The sequence below is a fragment of the Melopsittacus undulatus genome, chromosome 2 (genome assembly GCF_012275295.1).
Source record: "Melopsittacus undulatus isolate bMelUnd1 chromosome 2, bMelUnd1.mat.Z, whole genome shotgun sequence".
NCBI lineage: Eukaryota > Metazoa > Chordata > Aves > Psittaciformes > Psittaculidae > Melopsittacus > Melopsittacus undulatus.
This window is the reverse complement of record NC_047528.1, coordinates 66,270,470-66,291,492: the sequence shown is the minus strand read 5'-3', so window position 1 is coordinate 66,291,492 and position 21,023 is coordinate 66,270,470. Positions and strand designations below refer to the sequence as shown.

The 21,023-nt window shown below is 38.8% G+C and overlaps 1 protein-coding gene across 1 annotated transcript in view; it reads left to right on the top strand.

Moving 5' to 3' along the window:
* Positions 1-21,023, top strand: part of ATP10A (ATPase phospholipid transporting 10A (putative)) — a 107,862-nt gene that overhangs the window by 45,600 nt on the left and 41,239 nt on the right. The window contains exons 3-5 of the mRNA XM_005151391.3: positions 11,573-11,658; positions 18,988-19,094; positions 19,200-19,331. Coding sequence (XP_005151448.2) covers positions 11,573-11,658; positions 18,988-19,094; positions 19,200-19,331 — 325 coding nt within the window. The remainder of the gene's footprint in view (positions 1-11,572; positions 11,659-18,987; positions 19,095-19,199; positions 19,332-21,023) is intronic.

The following is a 21,023-nucleotide window of genomic DNA, read 5'->3' as shown; positions in this document are numbered from 1 at the left end:
AACGTGGCGGCTGCCATTGGGAAGGTGCATGTATCCCTCTGAGAGCTAGTAGGGTTAAAGGATGCATTTTTTAACTTTTCCTCTCATTTTCTCCTAAGAGCAGACCTTTGTTCAAAACAAACTTGTACCAGCATGATTGCACAGATTTAGATAAGCCTTGCAAATGACTTTGTGGCTGCTTATTTACTTTGTCTAAGAAGCACATCTGAATTTGGTGTCTGCGTGTTTGGGAGGCTTCATTTGCATGCAGACTAGTACCAAAATAACTCATCAGTCTGATTTCCTCAACAGTCAGTATGTGAACCCTTCTGGAATATGTATAAACTTAGAGCACGCAAGCACATTCGTTCATCTATCCCAGCCTGGAAGCTGGGCTGCATTGACAGATCCAGCTTTCATTCCAGCCCACTGTTCATTTAACTTCCACTGTTCTTGCGCAGTGCTGGAAGCATATGGGTGCAGCTGGACACAGAGGAACAAGCATTAAGCTATTTACACTATCTCTTTCTTTCCCTGTGCATCACAGGCAGAAACTGGTCCAAAAGAGAAGACTTCTAGAAGAAGGGCTGCACTGTAAGCTTGACTGCTGGTGACTGCAGGCAGCTTTATATATGAGGTACTTTATGAAGGGCAACTCAATCTGAATTGCATGAGAACAACTCACAGGGCAGCCTTGGTATCTCAATGTAGGTTTTTCTTTTGCATTCAGTTTTTCTCCCCCCAAAAATAATTTAAAAAAGTAAAAAAAACCCAAAACCCAGAAAAGAAAATAAAGCAATTTTAAAGTTTTGGTTTAGCCTAAACTGAGCTGAGATATATTATGTAGCCATCTGCGTTAGTTAAACTAGCCCAAGTTTGAGAGAACTGCAGAAGTTAAACCAGCACAACTTTCAGGCAGACTAGTTTTCAGCTCACCTGCTGATATGAGCTTCTTATCTCAAAGAGTCTGATTGAGTCTTCTAAAGCAACACAAAAATGGGCATAGCTATACTCTCCCTGGAGCTCATCGTCTCACTGTATAGCCCTCAGGCTATCACCCATCTGAAATGAGTGGGAATAGTACACTGTTGTTTAGACTATAAGTGCTTTAACAGGGTAGAATCAGGCCACAAGAACAGTGAATTTCTCTGTAGCATCTTTCAGGGGTCATCCCTTGTGTCTTTCTTTTTTGAAGTATTTTGAGAAGGTTCACAAGACTAGGAAAAATGGCTCGAAAATTCCAGATATACACATGCTAAACCAGCAAAATAGTGCTCCATCCCACACATGTTGCCAAAATTAGATTTCCCCAAGGGAAAAGAGAGTTAAAAAAAATAACCAAACAAGCAAAAGAAAACAGTGGTTTTTTTTTTTTTCCCTGTGCCCTACTGGAATATTAAATTTAAACTGTCTTTTTATTTTTACAGTTTTGCTGAAGATCTTAGGGAACCAAATCTTGTAGGAATATGTGTTTGTCAGTGCAAAATGCAAGCATGTCACACCCTGTGAAGACCTTTGAGTTCAGACCTTGAATATTCAGTAAATCGCTTTGATGAGGGTTGAGTCCCTATGAAGAACTCTGCACCTATATTTTATCTTTCTTTTGGATAGTAGAGTGTTCAGAAATGACTTGTGTGGAATCTGTGAACGTGTCTAGTTAAAGAGGAAGCAACAACTGTCTCTCTAACAGAATCAAAGGCCTGGTGCAGAGCAAGGCCCAAGCCACTGCTGTGGCAAAGTCTTGTGTGATCTAAACTTCCTTAAAGGAAGGCTGAGAACAATTTTTCACTCTATTGTTTTACCATAGCATTTAGTTAGCAGTCTCACATTGGGATGTATGGGGAAATAAAAAACTCAAGAATTACAGTTCACTTCCTCCTTGGTCAACTTTGAGCAAGGTTGCTGTCTCTTTCTAGTTTCCATTGTGCAGGTGTGTGGGCCACAAGTTTGACTGTTGAGAGAGCTTCATTAGTTGGACAAAAAATCTGAACAACTGTGAGAGAAAATTTTGGATATCTTAATTTAAGCACTGGGGGATGGGGAACAGAGGAAAAGTCAATTTCTGAAGAGTGCCGAGTACTTGACTTTTACCATTGGCATTGGCTGTTTGTTTTTGTGGTTTAATGTAGGTCAGAGGGGCTAAATTGAATCTAAGTTTGAATGTCTTGGTCAGGAAGGACCTCCCATCCCTAGGGTAATCCTTCCAGCACTGGTGGAACAGTGGTAAATCCATGTAAGAACATGTATTATGCCAGTAATTGTGCTGCATTTGCCCTCTAGAGAGGTAGGACATTTCATTCTCTTTACTGACAGTTGAACATCTCTCCCTTCTGCTGTTTCTATGAAAAAGCATCAGAAAACAAAAGAGCATTCCAGGTCCATATAGAAAATAAAATGCTATACTGCTTTCTAGTGACAGAAAAGTAAACATTTACATTTAAAACAAGAGGAGGATTTCCAATTATTTTTTATTATTATTACTTTTCTCATCTTCTAGCCTAATTCAGTTTTTCTGAACAAAAGTTTATTTCGGGAACTGTTTATTCCTTAGGCATATATTGGACTGCCTGTCATCTGGGAACAGGAAATGTCTGGAGTATCTGTTTTTAGAAATTAGATTTTGTAATATTACATTGAGAACTCTTGATTTTAGGGCTAGGATTTTTGAGCTGGAACTACATCATGCTACACTTGTCTCTCATACCACAACCCCAGCTGGCAGCATCAGTGGTTTGGAAAGGATGGAAAAGCCTTCTTTTCCAGAGCAGGAGGGTTCACAGTATTAAGCCGTGTTTAACCCCAGCTATGATGGTATGGTCTCACTTTCCTTTGGAAGCACTGAGGTAGAGAGGGGGTCTGCTTTTCTGCCAGTAAAGGCAAAACAACAAAATGAGGAACTCCTGTATTTATCTCAGCATCAGGGATGTGAACCCTCATCCCACTTCTGTTTTCTCCACCTGCTACTCTCCAAGCCTTCTACGTGTTTTAGTGCTAATAACGCCATGAAGGACAGTTGAAATTTGCATTAAAATGTACTTACATGGGAAGTGACTGGCCTCATCTATGTCTCAAAATTGCTGTTTCAGTAAACTCATGAAAATTTCCATTAACACAGTTATACTCAGGTTCACACGTTCCAGCTCTTCTATAACTTGCTGATGGTGAGACACTTTACATATGTGTATGTGCCTATGAGAGAGAAAGCGATGATTACCCTGTAGGTACGTGACTGGAGAAGAAACTGTTCTCCACACAGAACTATAGTGCTAGTACTTCCATTTGGGTTTGATTTAAAAACATCAGTAGTACATGGAGATTTATGGACAGTAGCGCTAATGCACTAATTCAGCTTTCTTAATGATACAGTAATGGACTGTTCTACATCAAAGTAGGGAGCAATTAATGTTTTGGCTTCTAAGAGAAAGAGAATGAGATGTTTAACATACGGCATGGTTAGAAAGTGTGTATAAGTTGTCATAAGCATTTACTAACCTCTCTCTAACTTTTCCAAGCCTGGTTTTTTTATTATATTTTTGGCCCAACTTGATTAAATACCAGAGTCAAGCCATACCTCAGATGGCTGAAGATACTTATGTACCTGTGCAGCAATGTGGCCTGTATGGCTAGCATCACAGGGATCTGACGTACAGGCTGCTTCAGTGTAACAGGGAGGGATAGACAAAAAGCAACAAAAAAGAAACAAAAACTAGTGGAGTATCTCCTGGTGCTGCCCTCGAAGCTATCTTGGTGATCTTTGATTCAGACAGATCACTTGATAATGATGTGGAAGAAAAATTACACAAACTATTTTATTAATTGATGTTCTCACTGTTCATCTCATTCCTGACATTTGTTCTCACTGTTTACATTTCCACATGTCACGTTTGTGGAATGCTTATAGTAGTGAATGTTTGCATAAGAATCACATAATCAGAATATTTTGGGTTGGAAGGGGACCTTTAAAGACAGTTATATTCATGTATGTTTTAAGTCCACACATAACTAAACAAAGCATACAGATTACTGAAGACAAGACTCTGCAGGAACTTGTGCATTGTGCATGCCTGAAGCATGAGGCTGTCTAGAGTGCTGAACAAGGAAGCAAACCTCAATCCCTACACAGCTGTATGTGTTCATCCCCCTCAGCTCATTTCCCAGCTCTGCTGCCCAGATTTGGAACTGGCAAGGCCATTTTGAATTTCTTTTCATAAGATGTATGTAATCAGCTGGCATCTGGAAAAAGCCACCTTTGAATTCCTTGAGTTTTTGAAAAGGTGTTTTTCACATTGCTACTGGAGTCTGTAGCATGTTGATTGAAATTTAACTTGTTCAGTTACTCAGATGAGAATAGACAGACTGGAGAGTGAAGCTCTTAGCCAAAGTGTCCAGCAGCCATCCCAAAATCCCCTATATACCGTGCACGGCAACCACAACCATGCCACCCTCTGACTGACTCTTAGTCTTCACAGCTGCCCTTCCACCCTCTTCACAGGGCTATGAGGGAAATACAGAAACATCCAGGATTAAGTGCAGAAAATGCACTCTGAGTGCAGTATTTGCCTCAGAAGCATTAGTAGGGCAGGCATATGATAGTGAATGTTGATACAAGATACAATTCCAAGCAAAGATGGTATGCCAGTGTCTGGCTTGGGGAGTTTTCACTTGGTCATATAGCCTTCTCACACTGGAGATGCTCGTGGAAAGGCTGATAGACCTATGGTATTGCTTATATGTATGCTTCCCTGTAATATTTGGGATAAAAAGTGTCTTCATTAGGACTGTTTCTTTCCCTCTGTGCTTTCCTGCAGCTGGCATTGGCTGAAGTTCCTTGAGCAGTTACTGTATGTAATAGGCTTCCCTCACATCCTAAAAACATTTCTTAAGCATATAATGCCTTGGGAGGTAAAGCTGCTTTTATCCAGATTCTCTGTCTTTGGGTTGAGATGGGCTTACTGAGCTTCAGTGTGTTTAACTGCATCCTGACATTACAGCTACTACTGTTAGGTTTTACCATTCATAAGAAAACCCCTTCATTACTAGCCACTCTCTCTTCTGTCACGACTCTGATGTTCTGGTTTTTATTTGTGGAATGATGCAAGAGTGGTGCTTGGCATTTCCCTCTTCTGGTCTAAATGTCTTAGTCCTTCCCATTCCCATTTCTTCTGGCAGAGCTTCATCCCACAGGAAGGCAGACTGGCCAGCAGCCCAGACTAGAGCAGGAGTAGGCCAAGGTATATTCAGAAGCTGACCTGAGCTATTGTGCTACTAGATTTAAATGACCATGCAATGTTTTTGCCACTAATCAAGTGAAATTTTCTCCCAGCAGTTATGAAATGCAGCAGAAATATTGCTAGAAATCTCTCAAGAAAGGGGAAAGTACTGGAAAGTGGAGAGGGTTCCATCCCACCGAGTGTCTGTGAACACAAAGTGAAGAGCCTTTAGAGGAGCAGTGTGGGTTGTACACAAAGTTTTGCAAGCCCTTGAGAGACTTGGGTTTGCAGTGTAGTTGAAGCGCTGAGCTGATGCTGAGGTTGGTTATTACAGACTGTGAACCCATTCATTCATTTCAGTGGCTGGCTTTTGAAACAGGCAGATACTACTTTGTTGATTATCGACGTCTGAGTCCATATTTCAGCCTTGACATGCTCTGTTCCCTTGCTGTTCTTCAGTGCTGCTATAGTCCATGAATACGTTCACACCACTGTAATTTTCAGTGCTTTGCTAAGGATGGCCGTCAGTCCAAGGGGGGACAATAGAACTTGCATGTGTATATTTTCAGCTTTGTTGGCTTTTGGGTTTTTTGTCTTGTTATTGACTAATAGCAGTTTCTTCAGCTGATTGTCAGAGAATATTGAGGTCTTCCTAGGCTTTACAAGCAACACATTTTTCCTGCAGGATGGATAATTGTGTTCTTCTCTCATATTGTTTTCTGTGAAGGGGAAAACTTTTACTTAGGTCAGCCAGAGGAGGATCAACCCCCTAACATGTTTTTGGCTTGCTCAGCTGTTCCAGTGTTTCTGAATGCTGAATATCTCTGTTCCATTTAAACAAACGGTGCTGGAAAAAAATCCATTTACAGTAGTAGTTGTCAGTGTAGAAAACAAAGCTATTAAATTCTAGTGCACAGCTGAATCTCTTTAGTTCCTAAATAGCATAGATCAAACTGTTTCTTCCTTTTTTGTGAATTAGTGGCACAGATAAATTCTGGCAAAGAGACTAATGCTGTTTAGACATTAAAACATTTCACTCTTAGTATATAAACAGTCTGCATGCTTCGGATACATAAAATCAATATGTAATTCCAATTGCACATTAATAAAAGGTCAGATTAATTTTATATGGTAAATGCAGAGAGTACTGCTACATAAAGCAATAATGGGATGGACTGATGCATTAGGAGGATTCATTCTTAGTGTGCTTACATGCTTTTAAACTGGAAAGCTATTCTTCTAGCTGAGGCAGACTTTTGCCTATTAAATATTTCCTTCGAGTTTTCCCCATGATTCCATTTCTCCCTTTTTGTTTCCTCCAGACATACATGCCAAAACAAATCCCAGAGCCCTCATCCAGCAATTGTACTGCAGGGAGAGGTCTGGATAAGATCCCCAGCATAGCCAGTAAACAGAGTGTGATAAGTGGGTAACTGTCACTGCCTCCCAAGGGCATCCTGGGGTACACATGCTGTCCTATTGGAAGGAAGGACTGAACTCAGGTTTCTGCAGCAGTAAAGTAGGGCAGAGTAAAGGAAAACATTTTAATAACTATGCATTATTTATATCACCAGCAGGCCATTAAATCTCCCATACAAAATGCATTTAATGAAGGGGAATATGTTGTTTGAACACTGTGTAATTGTCAGGCTAACTCATCTGGCACAGCAGCATGCTTTGCTTCTTGAGCTATGATGACGGTTTCGTGAAGTTGCCAGCAGAGTCGGAAAGGTTGGCATTTCACTGTAGACATTCAGACTGATCTTACAGCTGAAGCTCCAGGGTTGTGTTGGAGAGAGCTAAATTCAGTCTCCTTTTTGTGACAGATCTCTATCGCTCCTTCATCGGTCTACCTGTTGGTTTCTGACTCTGTAGATGCATTATAAACCTTTTTTCCCTCTCAGCACTTTGCCTAAGATTACATCCTAAAGATGTAATTTTTTCAGAGGATGACAAAAAAATCTTTCCGTTATGCTTTTTACCCTGTGTACATTTGTGCTTCCTCCCCCAAACACAGCGCGGTTATCGCAGTCCTAAGGTATTGTTTTACCTGAAACTCTTCATCATGTTTAATAGGTGGAGCTTTGTTAAAGCCTAGTCACAAAACCCTTTCTATCTGCAATTTATTTTGATACTCAGCTTTGAAGGAATCAATATGTAGCAGGGTTTTGCAGACTGAGTGGGTCTGCTTACATAAGGAAAATATGCCTTTCTATTACTGCATTTTAACAATGAATTTCAATTTCAAAACAACAATTTTAAGAAATTGGAAGAAATAAAATATATGGATAGGATGTTAAATATTTTTTTAGCAAGAAGACTCCCGAAGAAATTAACTATGTTCTGTGGAATCCCTGAGTACATAAAATGCCTATCTCTGTGTGCCCTTTTGGCAAGTTTCAAGCTTTCAGAAATACCTGTGAGCTCCTAAAAAGTTAGTAGTTTTTTCAGAGGAAGGCAGTGAACTAAGGCTTTTTTGGCAAAATCAAAATGTGAAGTCGGGTATTTGAGGAAAGTCAGTTTCATATTGAACTGGATCCCATCCTTTTTTTCCTCTTTTTTTTTTCTATTTTGATATGCAATAATATGACAGAAGAAAAGTAAAGCAAGAAGCAGTCTTCACTCCTCTAACGTATTTTGTGCATCATTTCATGCATGCAGGGAAAGCTGTTTTTAAAAGTATATCAGTAAGAAAGAACTCTTACCACTAGAATGAAGAGAGTAACATTTAGTCACTGAAGGCTTCTGTATGCTGGCTATGAACAAATCCCATGTGGGGGTTTTGTGCATGTTTTTCTTTATATCAGTATTTCTGAAATTCTCAAACCATATGGGAAGAAATTGCTCAAACCTCTGTTTCACATCTTTCAAGACCTTGTTATGACTTATCCACAGAAAATTGTGTGCTGTGCTGGTCAGAGGAGCAGGTTACTGGTGTCTTACTAAGCCACGCAGCACTGAACAAGGAATGGCACCAGTTTTACTTTCTCATTGCCTGTGTGCAGGCCTGTTCTCTAAGTGGGAAGACACTGAAAATCATCAGGTAACTGCTGTGCAATGTCTTTTTTTTCTGTGTTTTCACAGTGATACAGAAATTCACCATGAGAGAAGAATTAAAGATAGTGGTGGAGAATTTATTCTTTTCATGAACTTTCATCCAGAAAACAGCACAAATCATGGTTTGCCCTGTAACACTTTTGACTTTAACTTCTGTCTAGATGCAGCTTCTCTTATCTGCTAATACATGAAAACATCATCGCAGTTCATGTTTCATTTGCTGCTGAAGTGTAGGTATGATAAAAAGGAATGAAACTTTAATCATTGTGAAATGTTATGTTACCTTTGTGATTCTTTGTAACCGCTGAAAGCAGTTACACGCAAGATGTCTAACTTTTGTTCATTCCTTTGCCAAAAGGCATGTCTGCAGCAAAACAGTCATCAGCTGTAATATACAGTGTATATCTACCCTATCATTTCATAGGGAAGAGATGGAGCTATTTGATTTATTAATAAACCAAAGAGCTTTTGCCATAAATCAGAATTCAGTAGATAGCTTTGTTTGCTTACGTAAAGTACTATTCTAATTGGATTTTCTCTCCTCCCAGTTATTATCTGGTTAAAGATCTTAATCACATATTTCAAGTTAATTGTAACAGAACACAAATAAACAGACAGTTAGATTTAATGATAAAGGACTTTTAGTTCCAAATCTGAGTCATAAATGAAAAGATTCCAACAAACAAAGGAGGGAGAAAGACTACGTTACATGATAGCAATGGGAAAATCAGGTAGGTTTAGTCCTCTCTGATCTTGGCAAGATCTTTCTTTTTTGTGAAGACTTTAGTTCTAGACTCTGAGTTGGTTTTTTTTTTTTTTGTATTTTGTAAAGTTGCTGGCTTTACTGGCAGGCTTTCTTAGCAGAAAGGGAATTCAGTCTGCAAACTTCCAATTGCTCTAGAAGTTAATACTGTACAGCACTGAAACCATGCTCTCTGCTGAGTTCAGCAGCTGCAGAAAACCTACATTTGATTATGTTGGGTTTTATTATTAAGTGTCTGTAGGATTCCCTCGGGGAATTCATCAAAGATGTTCAGATTTCTTCCTTTTTTAAGACTACTGAATGAAAATTTGTGCTAAATAAACTGTATTATATATAGCATAATAAAAGACAAAAAATGTTTCCCTTTCCAGTCTTTTCCCTTCAATTTACAAATGCAATTTAAGCTACAGTGGTGATTCTTTTGTAACACAAGCCTTAGGCAGACAGACAGCATATTTTTGGAACACCTTGAACAATGTTTGAAGATTATTTTTCCTATACTATATTTTTTCTTTTTTCCTGCCAAGAAACGTACCAGGGCAAGGAGGGAAAACAGATGTTTTGGGGCAGCCAATCAGGTATTACACAGACAGCACAGGCTTTCCCAGCACAAGATTTGGAGTGACTTGGGAAACCTTCACCTTCTCCAAGAAGCTCCAAGTCAGCTGCCAGGTAGCACTGGCTGCTAGTATAGTGTCTCTGTAACATGAACCTCTCTGACTGCTGGAGGCAAGAATACAGGGAGAGTGTGTACAGTTTAGGAGCTGTAGCAACAGATTTCACGTGTCAAGGCCTGAAAGCTTCACGATGCCTGTTCTAGCCAATGATTCTTTCCTTGCCACTGCTGATGTCTGTCCCTGTCTGAAGTGAGCAGCTGAGGAACAAGGGTCAAAGAGAATAAACATGTGGCTTTACATTATCTGCCCCATTCTACAGCATAACCATGCCTTAGGGCCCTCTGTATAACTTGGTACTTCTGAGCATTCACAGCATCAGACTTCAGACACATAATTTTTAGGTTGACAATGGGAAATATCTAATGACCTTAATTACCAACAGTATTTGGTGCTGTGAAGACCATCTGAATTTCTTGCTAAGTCTCAGGTATTTGGCTGTCAACTTAGATGTGATTTAGGAGCCTGATTCTCAGCATAGCAATCTTCTTTGTCATAGATGTCCTTTGTTTTTACTCTTCTCCCTCCCCTCCTTGTTTACAAGCTGAATTCTGCATGTAAATGTGATTCTTTCCTCCAGTGGGCTGTAGCTGTCTCTAGGTGACAGCCAGTCTTCACAGTTCTCTTTATCATCTCTTGTTTCTTGAACATACAGGAAAAATTTGCAAAAGTGTCAGGCATGGGTTGTTTGAATTGTCTCCTACATACAGAAAGTCTATCTGTCTTCTAGGTGTAATTGGTCGAAAAATGACAGAGGGCATTGATGGTGATGCTAACATATCCTTTAGTTTCTTTTGTCTCTTATTTAGAAACTAGTTGCTTACAGCTCTTCTGAGCAGAGCCAATATCAAAAAAAGACACACCTGTTTCAGAGAAGCTGGCAATAAGATTGTTTCTGTCCTTTGGTTACTGATTCTCCATTAGCTGTTTCCATAGTGTGTTTTAAAAAGTAGTGGTTGGGATATACAGCTGCTCAGCAAAACCATTACAAAACATAAAATTTGCAGTGTTATCATTGTGGAAAGCTTATAATATGGTAATTCATAATTGGTTCTTTCATTCAAATGGTATGCAAAACAGTTTTCTAAAGGTAGTCCTCACTGATGGAGACAAACAGCCTTCTCAGCAGCACCAGGACTGACTATCTGATTTCATTTGTAGTTTGTTTGGTCTGGCAAAGAAGGGAGAACCTTGATTTTTGTTTAACAAAATCAAGTAATTATGCTGTGTGAGGATGTTTTTCCTCAGACACAACAACATGCTAACTACAGGTAAACTTAAATAGTCAGCAGAAATACTAAATTCAGACTAATGAGCTAGAGAATCGAGGTTTTTAAGTGTTAATTAGGAAAAAGTTATTCTGCTATATGTGTCTAATTTGCTGTAGTAGATTAATTTATCTTTTTTAGCATAAAGCAATTAAGAAGTCCTCTAATATTTCAAAAGCTCACATTAGCTTTTTCATAATTGGCAGTGTATTGACTTACATTGTCCTAGATTTCCAGTGGCTTCACTGAACATGGAGTATGTCGATATTATTGAATAGTTTGAACCTTTCAAGATAAATTTCATTTTTCCATTCCAGAACAAAAGCATTTGACTTCTGGGCTTGGCAACTTCTATCTAACACTTTTAAAAACTCACATTCTTCCACATGGAAAACAAAAAAGTCATACTTGTAAGGAAGATTTTGGAAGACATCTAAGGAATTTTGGCACTCAGATCCCTGTGATTTTCAGTGCTAGTGATCAGTGTCATTTATTTGATTGCCTTTGGAAAAGAAAAACAAAACAACACAACTTAAATATATTAAAAGCTAGGAAATAGAGTGATTTTGGCTGTAATTTGAAAGTCTTTGCCCTAAGTAATTAACACTTTTATTATTCCAGGACTCAGAATTTGACCCCTTGAAGTTCACCAGTGTCATTGAATGCGAGAAGCCAAACAATGACTTAAGTAGGTTTCGAGGTTACATGTGAGTATTTCATATAATATCATTCAGTAAACACTACTTTTCTCTAATATAGAATAAAATAAATGCTGGTTTGTTTTGAGCTGTGTTTTTTAAGTTGCATCTGTGTAAAGGCTCCATAGTTAAGGCTTTTTTAGAGGATTCTCACTTGAGAATGGATGGGAGCCTCCCGTTTCCATTCCTTAGGATGGATTTAATTGTCAGCTTTGATCAGTTTACACTTCAGAAATTAATGCATGAAGCAATGCAGTTACAGACATGCTTCTTCCTTTCCTTCCCTCCATGACTCAAAAAAAGCTCACATGGAAATGGGAGGGAATAGAAAACTGGTCTAAGAGAGCCAGCAAACAATCTTTTGCATGCTGCATTTATGAAGACGGTTCTGTTTGATGTTTCTTTTAATATGTGTCATTGAGGAAAATCAGAAGGTAAAACGGGTATTTCTCCAGCTATGGCAGAATTCCTTTGCTCTCATACAGACAAAAGAAAGCAGTTGGTTCACAAAATGGGTGTGCTTATAGAATCACCTATGGCCACTTGACTTAATTCTAAACAAACAGAACTGCATTAACAGAGTGCTATGTCTCCAGCCAATCAGTCCTGCGTGGAAGCAAATGTTTTAATATATGCAAGGCACTTTGCTTCTAACATAGCCAGGACTGCAGTGTGTATGAATGCTGATAGTGGTGACTTGGGAGATGCACTCTTGCATGACTTAGTTTTCTAAAGTATGTAATTATGGAGGGTGAAAGCCCAGGGTATTTATTTTTTGTCTACATTTTAATGAAGAGAGTTAAACAGACACTTAATCTGTTTAGAATAGAATGATTTATCACCCATATTGATTAGGAGTGATAAGCAGTATTGAATTGCATAAACGGCACAAGGTAAATTGCTGGACCTTGGGGAGTTTTTTATAGTGATGCTATTTACCACCTCAGTTACTACTCTCAGATGTCACAGATTGTGTAGGATGTACTGTCAACTGGGTAAATCAGGACAGGTTTTTTGAAACTACATCAAGTTGTAGTGTGGGAAAATGTGTTCCTTTATTTAGCAGCTCAAAGCCCTACAGTTCATTTAAAGATAAAAGTTTAGTATTAGACATTACTGCATGAGGGTGTGTAACTGTCTACATTAATAGAGAGCCTACCCTACTGCAGAAATGACATTTCCAGATATGGAAATGGAAAGTTTGGCAGCTTTTCTAGCAAACTTAATGTGTATGAATCTTAGTTCCCAAAATACTGAGCAGGGGTTGAGTACTGTAGAAGATATGTATAAATTTGTCTTTTATTATATATTTACTTTTGTACTGGACAGAAGGGATGCCATCTAGAATGGCCTTGACAGGCTTGAGAGGTGGGACAGTGCTAACTTCGTGAAAGTTCAACAAGGCCAAGTGCAAGGTCTTGCACTTGGATCAGGGCAGTCCTAAGCACAGCAGGCTGGGTGGAGAATGGATCGGGAGCAGCCCTGAGGAGAAGGACTTGGGGGTGTTGATTGACAAGAAGCTCAACATGAGCCGACAGTGTGCGCTCACAGCCCAGAAAACCAACTGTATCCTGGGATGCATTAGAAGCAGTGTGACCAGCAGGTTGAGGGAGGCGATTCTGCCCCCCTGATGCTTTCAGGATACCCTGCCTGCAGTACTGTGTTCAGCTCTGGGGCCCCCAACACAAGAGGAACATGGACCTGTTGGAGCAGGTCCAGAAGAGGGCCACAGAAATGGTCAGAGGGCTGGATCACCTCTTTTATGATGATAGGCTAAGAGAGTTGGACTTGTTCAGCCTGGAAAAGACAAGGCTCAGGGGAAGCCTTGTAGCAGCCTTCCAGTACCTAAAGGGTCCCACAAGAAAGCTGGAGAGGAACTTTTTACAAGGGCATGTAGTCACAGGATGAAGGGGGGAATGGCTTTGAACTGAAAGAGGGGAGATTTAGATTCTATAAATACAGATTTAGATTCTATATTAGGGAAAAATTCTTCACTGTGAGGGTGGTGAGACACTGGCACAGGCTGCTAAGAGAAACTGTGGTTGTCCCACCCCTGGCAGTGTTCAAGGCCAAGTTTGATAGGACTTTGAGCAACCTTGTCTAGTGGAAGGTTGGAATCTTTGAGGTTCCTTCCAGCTCAAATCATTCTGTGATGCTGTGATTCTGATAGTCCATGTAGAAAACTACTGTAGCTTGTAAGCTGCAGAACCATTTGAATTATGTAGCAGAAAACATGGTAACATCTTTTCGAAAACTGTTGTTCAATATTGATTCTATTTAATCTTCATTATATTTTGATGTTTTGCAAATTATAAGAATATATTTTGACACAGCAGAAAGCCAAGATACTGGTTTTAAATCGGGCAGAAAACATCAGGTGATTTCCAGGTCTCATCAGTTATGCTGCAAGAGATCCACAACTAAAGGATCACAGGGTGTTTGAACTAGAGTAGGGACTAACCCCTCAACAAAAAACCTCTCAATTTCCTGATTTATCACAGGAAAAGACTTTCCTCCCCTCTTTTTAGATTTCCTTGATTAGTATCATGAAATCATGGGTCTATTTCAAATGATACATTAGTAAGATGAATAGTGATTAGTACATCTAAATTGAAACGTGTCATTACTGCGTCAAACTCAGATCTTAACTCTTATTCAAAAATCCTACCAGTAGTTACTGCTTGAAAGAAAGGTTCAGATAGCTCCCAGCTGATAACAGCTCAGCTAAAATGTTCCTGAGATACTTTGATAGGGATGCTATAAAATAATAAACTTTCAAGAAATCTTTCAAGAAAAAGGTGTGCTGAGACACTACTTTTGAAGCTTGCTTGAAGTTCTGACCACTTTTTAGGTTTCCAGGCTTGACTAAAACTTTTTTTTTTTCATTTGCAATATTTTCATGATTTTTTTTATTATGTCTCCTTTTACCCTGGCCTGCCTGTGCTATATTGGTTACCTCTAGTGATCCCATTTCAGAGTAACTTTGGAAAACAGAATTTTTATGTGTTTACCACACACACACACACACAACAAATACTTCTATTCCCAGAAAATTAATCAGCACAGCCATTAGAATCAAAGGAGCTCTTTATATTTAAAAATGCACTGAGATGAGCCTGGACCTAACTTATATGTGCAGAAGCGTAGCATGAACATTATTACTACATGCGACTTCTTCAGTTATATTGGCACAATCTGCATTGAGCACACACTGTGTGTGCAGATGGACAGGCAGACTACCAGTTCTATTCAGGTGCTTATTTTAATAACGTTTTGCAATTTCTGCAACCTCAGATAGCCTCATTTTTATTTCCCCTCTAAGAAGTCTTCTGTGCAAAAAGAATAGAGTAAAACCTTACATGCCCCCTGCCTGTATGGGTCTAGCCAGATTATGTACAGTATGCGTGGCATACTTTCAAAAATCCCATTCCAGGTTCCAAAAATAACAAAATCAGCTTTAAAAACTTGTTTTGTGTGTATATGGGCAAAGGAAAAGGAGGAGGAGGAGTTGGCATTCTGGATTTTCAGCTTTTCTCTAAAAGTAAAAATTTTATTATTAGACAAGAACAGAAAACTTTATCTGATCGTACCAAAATAAGTATAGCAAGGAACTGTTATAATAATAATATGAATACATGTGTGTATTTATATTTCAAAGCTTGTCATAAGATAGCAAACCCAAATTCGTATAAAATCACATTACAACTTTTTAAGGGGAAAAAATGTATAAATCTATACAGTGATGTCTCTAACGTATTCTAGTGATACCACCTCTCCTGGGGAAAAAAAAAACCAACAAAACACAAAAAAAGCCAAACAAAAAAAAAAAAACAAACCCCCAGTTACATTGAGTTTCATCAGAATTGAGAGTCAGAAAGATTCTGACTGATGAAGTGCACTGTGGCTGTGTTTAAGATTGTTGAATATTTTCTGTGGGAGTGTCAAGCTGTGGAAACTAGTGCTAGCTCTACCATTTGCTTTGTATGATACTTGAGAAACAGAGACTGAAAGAAAATGCTCTCTTTTGAATACAGTTTTGATATGTCATTGTTATTTAATGCTGGTAAACACGTAACAAGTAAAAATAGAAGATAGAAGGGAGCTACCATTGGACTTATTTCTGCATTGCTATATTAGGAGGCTTATTTCTACACAAACACTTTCAGAGAGCTGTAGTGAAGTAGTGTCTAACTGCATCTGATCTGCCCATTTCTCCTAATTTGTGGTGCATGTGTGTTTTAGATGTTTAGATGCTGCAGATTTGTGGTGTCATCCATGTGAGAAATGTCATCTGTGTTAAGAAACTGCAGAGAAAAAGCCTTACACCTGCACTTGCCCCAGTGCATTTCCTCAGGGACTAGCTGTCATGTTTGGGCATCTTGAGTAGCTTCAGCTGGCTACTTTTTTAAATCTTGGCAGTGAAAAGTTTCCTTCTTTGCCTCCAAAGTTATACTGGCCTGAATCCAGAAAGGGGAAAGTTCAGCCTCTTGCAACAAGCTTAAGGTTTTTAACTCTGCAAGGCTACAGGTGGGATCTTAGCCATTTCTAAATCCAAGCATAAAGTTATAGTCTGGGCAGGTCTGTTATAAAAAGGAGCCGTTTTATCTAACTCATAATGCTCATAATGACTAGTTGTCATTATGTTTTAATCCAGACCTTTATGTCTGTACTTTTTATCATCAGTGTCCAATTGTCTTATATATATATTTTGTTAGTGAATCACTAGGAGTGAGTACAGACAAGAAGGAAACAGTGAGTTTCCTCCAGTACCCCTGCCAGCTTCTGTCTCCCAGATCTTGATTCCATCCATGTTTTCTAAAGGTCTGGTGAGCAACAGGTGAGTTGACTGACTTCATCTGGATATGGAAAAGTAAAAAGCTGTACCAAACACAAGTAAGGATGAGTTGTGGTGAGAAGAGGCTCAGCCTGTGGGTGAGGGCAGTAGATTGGGGTCTTACCTTCAGATGTTGCACCATTGCTTTGGAGAAGTTGTATAGGTTAGGATTATGGGCATGCTTAAATTCCTGTACACATACTTGTTCTGGTTTCACCTGGGACAGAGTTATTTTACGTCCTAGTAGCTGGTGCAGTGCTGTGTTTTGGCTTTAGTTTGAGAATAATGTTGACAACACACCGATATTCTAGATACTGCTCAGTAGTACTTACTCTGATCAAGGACTTTTCAATTTCTCATGCTCTGCCAGTGAGGAGGGGCACAAGAAGCTAGGAGAAAGCAGAAACAGGACACCTAACTGAGACTAGCCAAAGGGGTGTTCTATACCACAGTACATCATGCCTGGTATATAAACTGGGGGGAGTTACCAGGAAGGGACTGATTGCTGCTCAGGTTGGGCTGAGCATTGGTCAGTGGGTGGTGAGAAATTATTATACACATAGTTACATTGTATAAGCTAAGATTACTAGAAAAAAAGATATAATTGTATAGAACAAATACACAAATAATTGTATATAAAGATTGCCATGTGCAATATACCTGTCACAGTCCAGTTACTGTGAAGTGTAAAAAACTGATGAAGGCTATAAAATCATAAGCCAGAGCAATTGATTCTTAAGTAGGTTTATCTTTAAAGACACATTTGTTAACAGGAATCATAATTATCAATTAGAGACTTTATTGGAAATTCAGACTGACATCCTCATGATTTATGAGAAAGGCTAATGTAGAATTCAGCCTTAAAAAGCTGAGGAATGGCAGAATCTTGGTAGTAGTGTAATTTCTACAGTATGGAATCATTAAGAAATTATTTCTGGTAGTCTGAATCCAGCCAAATGTGGGTAATTCTCCAGCTGGCACTCAGTGCTTACACCTGTTGACACACTGCAAAGATGGCTGTTGGGCAGCACCCAGGTTTTGAAGCTTCTTTGGAAAAAAGGTGAGGCAGTGGGTTGTGAAAGTTTGCTGAAGAGGATAGAAGCAACACCTTTGCTCTCGTATCTGAGGCTGGCAGGGAGGGATGAGATGAGCAGGAGAAGTTCTCTCCTGATGAAAAAAAGCCTTCATTTTTTGTATAAGACTGGCAAACTTGATGTTATCTACTTTCTCCCTTCTCCATTTATTTCTGGTCTCTAGTCAGAACCCAGGACAAAAGAGCTCCATCTTATAAAAGACACAATTTTAAGCCAGTTGGCACATTTCAGGAGACACAGGATTTTAAATGTTTGAATCCAGGTAGCCATAAAATTCGACACTGCAACAACACAATGTTTATTTCAGTGTATAGCACATGTGCTTTTCCAGGGTTTCTCTTAAAATCTCAGCTTTACTAGTTTTACTGCAGACCATTTTTTAGACTTTGGAGGTGTGATGATTTTGATGCTTTGAAAATGAAGGCAGAACATTTAAACATTTCCAACTTTGCTTTAGTCTTCTCTGAAGAATTGGGATACTGCAGTTGATTAAATTGTATTCATTTAGAAAAAGTCTGAAATTATTATTTGGTTTGTTTTTTTACCTAATAAAACATTCTAATGCTATTTTTAATTGTTATTGTTTAGTATTTCCCTGGTGACTGTTAATTCTCATAAAGTTATTTTCTGTATTTTTCTGACAGCTGAATTTGAGTCAGTCCATACATAGCAGACAGTACACTGTAGTGGAAAGATCACTTTGCTCTATTTCCTCATGTGTTTTGGAGCTAGTCAACAGAAACCATCAGGGTGTGCAGATCATTTCATCTTTCTTAAAGAGTCAGGAAGACACTTCTGAAAGGATTTTCTCTTATTCTCGCTGATGAACACATGGGGTTTTTTTTCCTTTCTCTGTGACTGACCTGGCACATATTATCCCTGACACATATTCCATAGTATCACTGCTTCTGAAGTGGAGTCCTTTCCCAGTTTCACCATATTTCTTTCCAGGGTTTCTTTGATAAGAACATATGAATAGTGGATTAATCATGTACACTAACCAACTGCTCTTAGGTGGACTGCCAGTTTGCACATGTCTATATGCACATACACAATCAATTTGCACATGCAATTTGCACATGCACAGAAAGTCCAATGCATTTTCAAAGCATTAGACTGCACACATGCTGTAGATTTGGTGTGCATATCCCTAGTGAGCATTTGTCCAGTACATTTGTATATCCAACAGCAACTGGTACTGCTCCAGCTGGACTGCTGCATGTCTGGAATTCTTGGGTAGGTTATTCTTAGTTTTCAAAGTCTGCCAGAGAATCATCCCAGGAGGAAGATCTACGGAAATATTTCACCATCAGGTTGACAAAACCTTGATGATATTTACTGGGCTTGTTATATTGCAGAGTAGTATGAGTTAACAAGCTTAATGTTTTGCCATGTTGTAATTTTCTGTAGTGTACATAAGAGCGGAAAAAAGGATGGACTCTTCAAAGAAAATCTTTTGTTGCGTGGATGTACCATTAGAAATACAGAAGAGGTTGCAGGAATAGTAATCTATGCAGGTAAAAACTGGTTTTCTGTCTGATGAGACATACCACCTTTTTATAGTTTCCTTAAAATAATAACAAAAATACATATGACATCATCTGATGTAATTGCTTCTGCAGGGCACGAGACCAAAGCTTTGTTAAACAATAATGGACCCCGTTACAAACGCAGTAAGCTTGAAAGACAGATGAATGCCGATGTCCTTTGGTGTGTCCTAATACTTCTAATTATGTGTCTGTTTTCTGCCATTGGTAAGTGCTCTTTAAAGCTAGAAACTTAGATATCAGGCTCTCTTGGGATTCATGTACTTTGCTTCATCAAAAACATATGTGTTTGCAAAAATGTGAAATTCATAAAGCTTCCTCCATACTGTCTTCATTTTTGTTGTTTTCTTCTCTGAAATCAAAATGTCTTGATATATAAGCTCATCTAAGTAGCTTCTTAGTATCAATCAAATACATGCTATTAGTACCAGAGGTCTGAAAGTTTAAATTCTACAACTCTTGATAGCATCCGAAAGAAGCTGCCTTATATGTAGTCCTCTCAAAATTACAGGTGATAGAGTATAACATGCCCTTAATCAGTCAACAAAATAATTAATGAGCAGAGAATAAACATAATTAGCACAGTGCAATTCCACAGTACTATTTAATAAATCAAGGGCACAGTGCACACCATTGACACAGTCTCTAAACTGCAGCAGAAACATAGAAGAACTAAATAAAAGTCTAAACCTGCATAAATCCAAGTAGAAGACTCCCCAGACTTCATGGAGTGTTTGAAGAAAACTGAGGTTCACATTAATATTCTTCAAGCCTTTTTTCTATTCATTTGTGAGAAAGAATTTTTACCTTGGGCACCTAAAATTATTCTTTACACATGGCATATGAATTCTGTATCCTTAATGTTTGTATGTTCTGTAATGTTTGTGTGTGAGTCATATGGCGTAAACACCAGAATGTTTCCTAACAACCATGGTGTAGTTTAATAACAAACTTACAGCATTTTAATACATTTCTGTGTGCCTTTTTAGAGGTATTGTTAAATGCTGCTTAAAGATGAGTATTTCCAGCTGTGAATCAGCCAGCCAATTTGTTTCCACTGAGTTCATGACAGCCTTCTGTAGTGTCTCAGTGTTGGGGGAGGCCAGTCCTCAGGACTGAAGTGCCACTGTAGGTTAATGGCAGGGAGTCACGCCTACAGCTCTCCCCTCTGCACCCGAGATACTGCCCCAGAGCAGTGGCAGCAGGGTGCACGCTGCAGTGGCTTTGGTTTAGCTGTAACTCCTGATTTGCATGAATGCGAATGGGAGACAGTGGCACACAGTAGGTAACACAAACACCTTCACTTCTGTCATTTCTGCTACAAGGCTAGAAATCTCCAGCAGAGGGCCAGAGCAAACTGCTGGAGGTGCTAACAACCGAAAACAGCTGGAAAGAAATGTGCTCTTTGAAAACAGATGCCTAGTGCTTGAAGATATGCAAAGCTATGTCCTGTAAGAGTTAGGCACTTCATGTACCTTCTGTCAAGAAAGTGTGAGTGGATATATGACATTTAACTAATTCTTTTGAAAATCTGGGTCAGGATATTTATACAAGAAGTTTCAATATAGGACCTTGTCAGTGTGGGGTTTCCAATATTTGCTCTCAAGAATAAAAATAAAGACCTCAATATAGGCATCAGTATGGCAATACTGGTAGTACAGAGGCAAAATAAGTTGCTTACATGGCTTACTTACTGTTTTTATTTTTCAAGAGTTCAGTGCTGGGTTTATGTATCAAGATGTAAAAGAACTTGTCAGGTGTGAGTTACAAAAGATTACTTTTAAAGTAGACCTTCATCCTGTCAATTTTAAACATGCAGTGAAAATAGCTTGAATGCTTCTTATTATGTGTGGGAATTCGTTTTTAATCTTAAAAACATCAGGCATACCATTTTTAGGT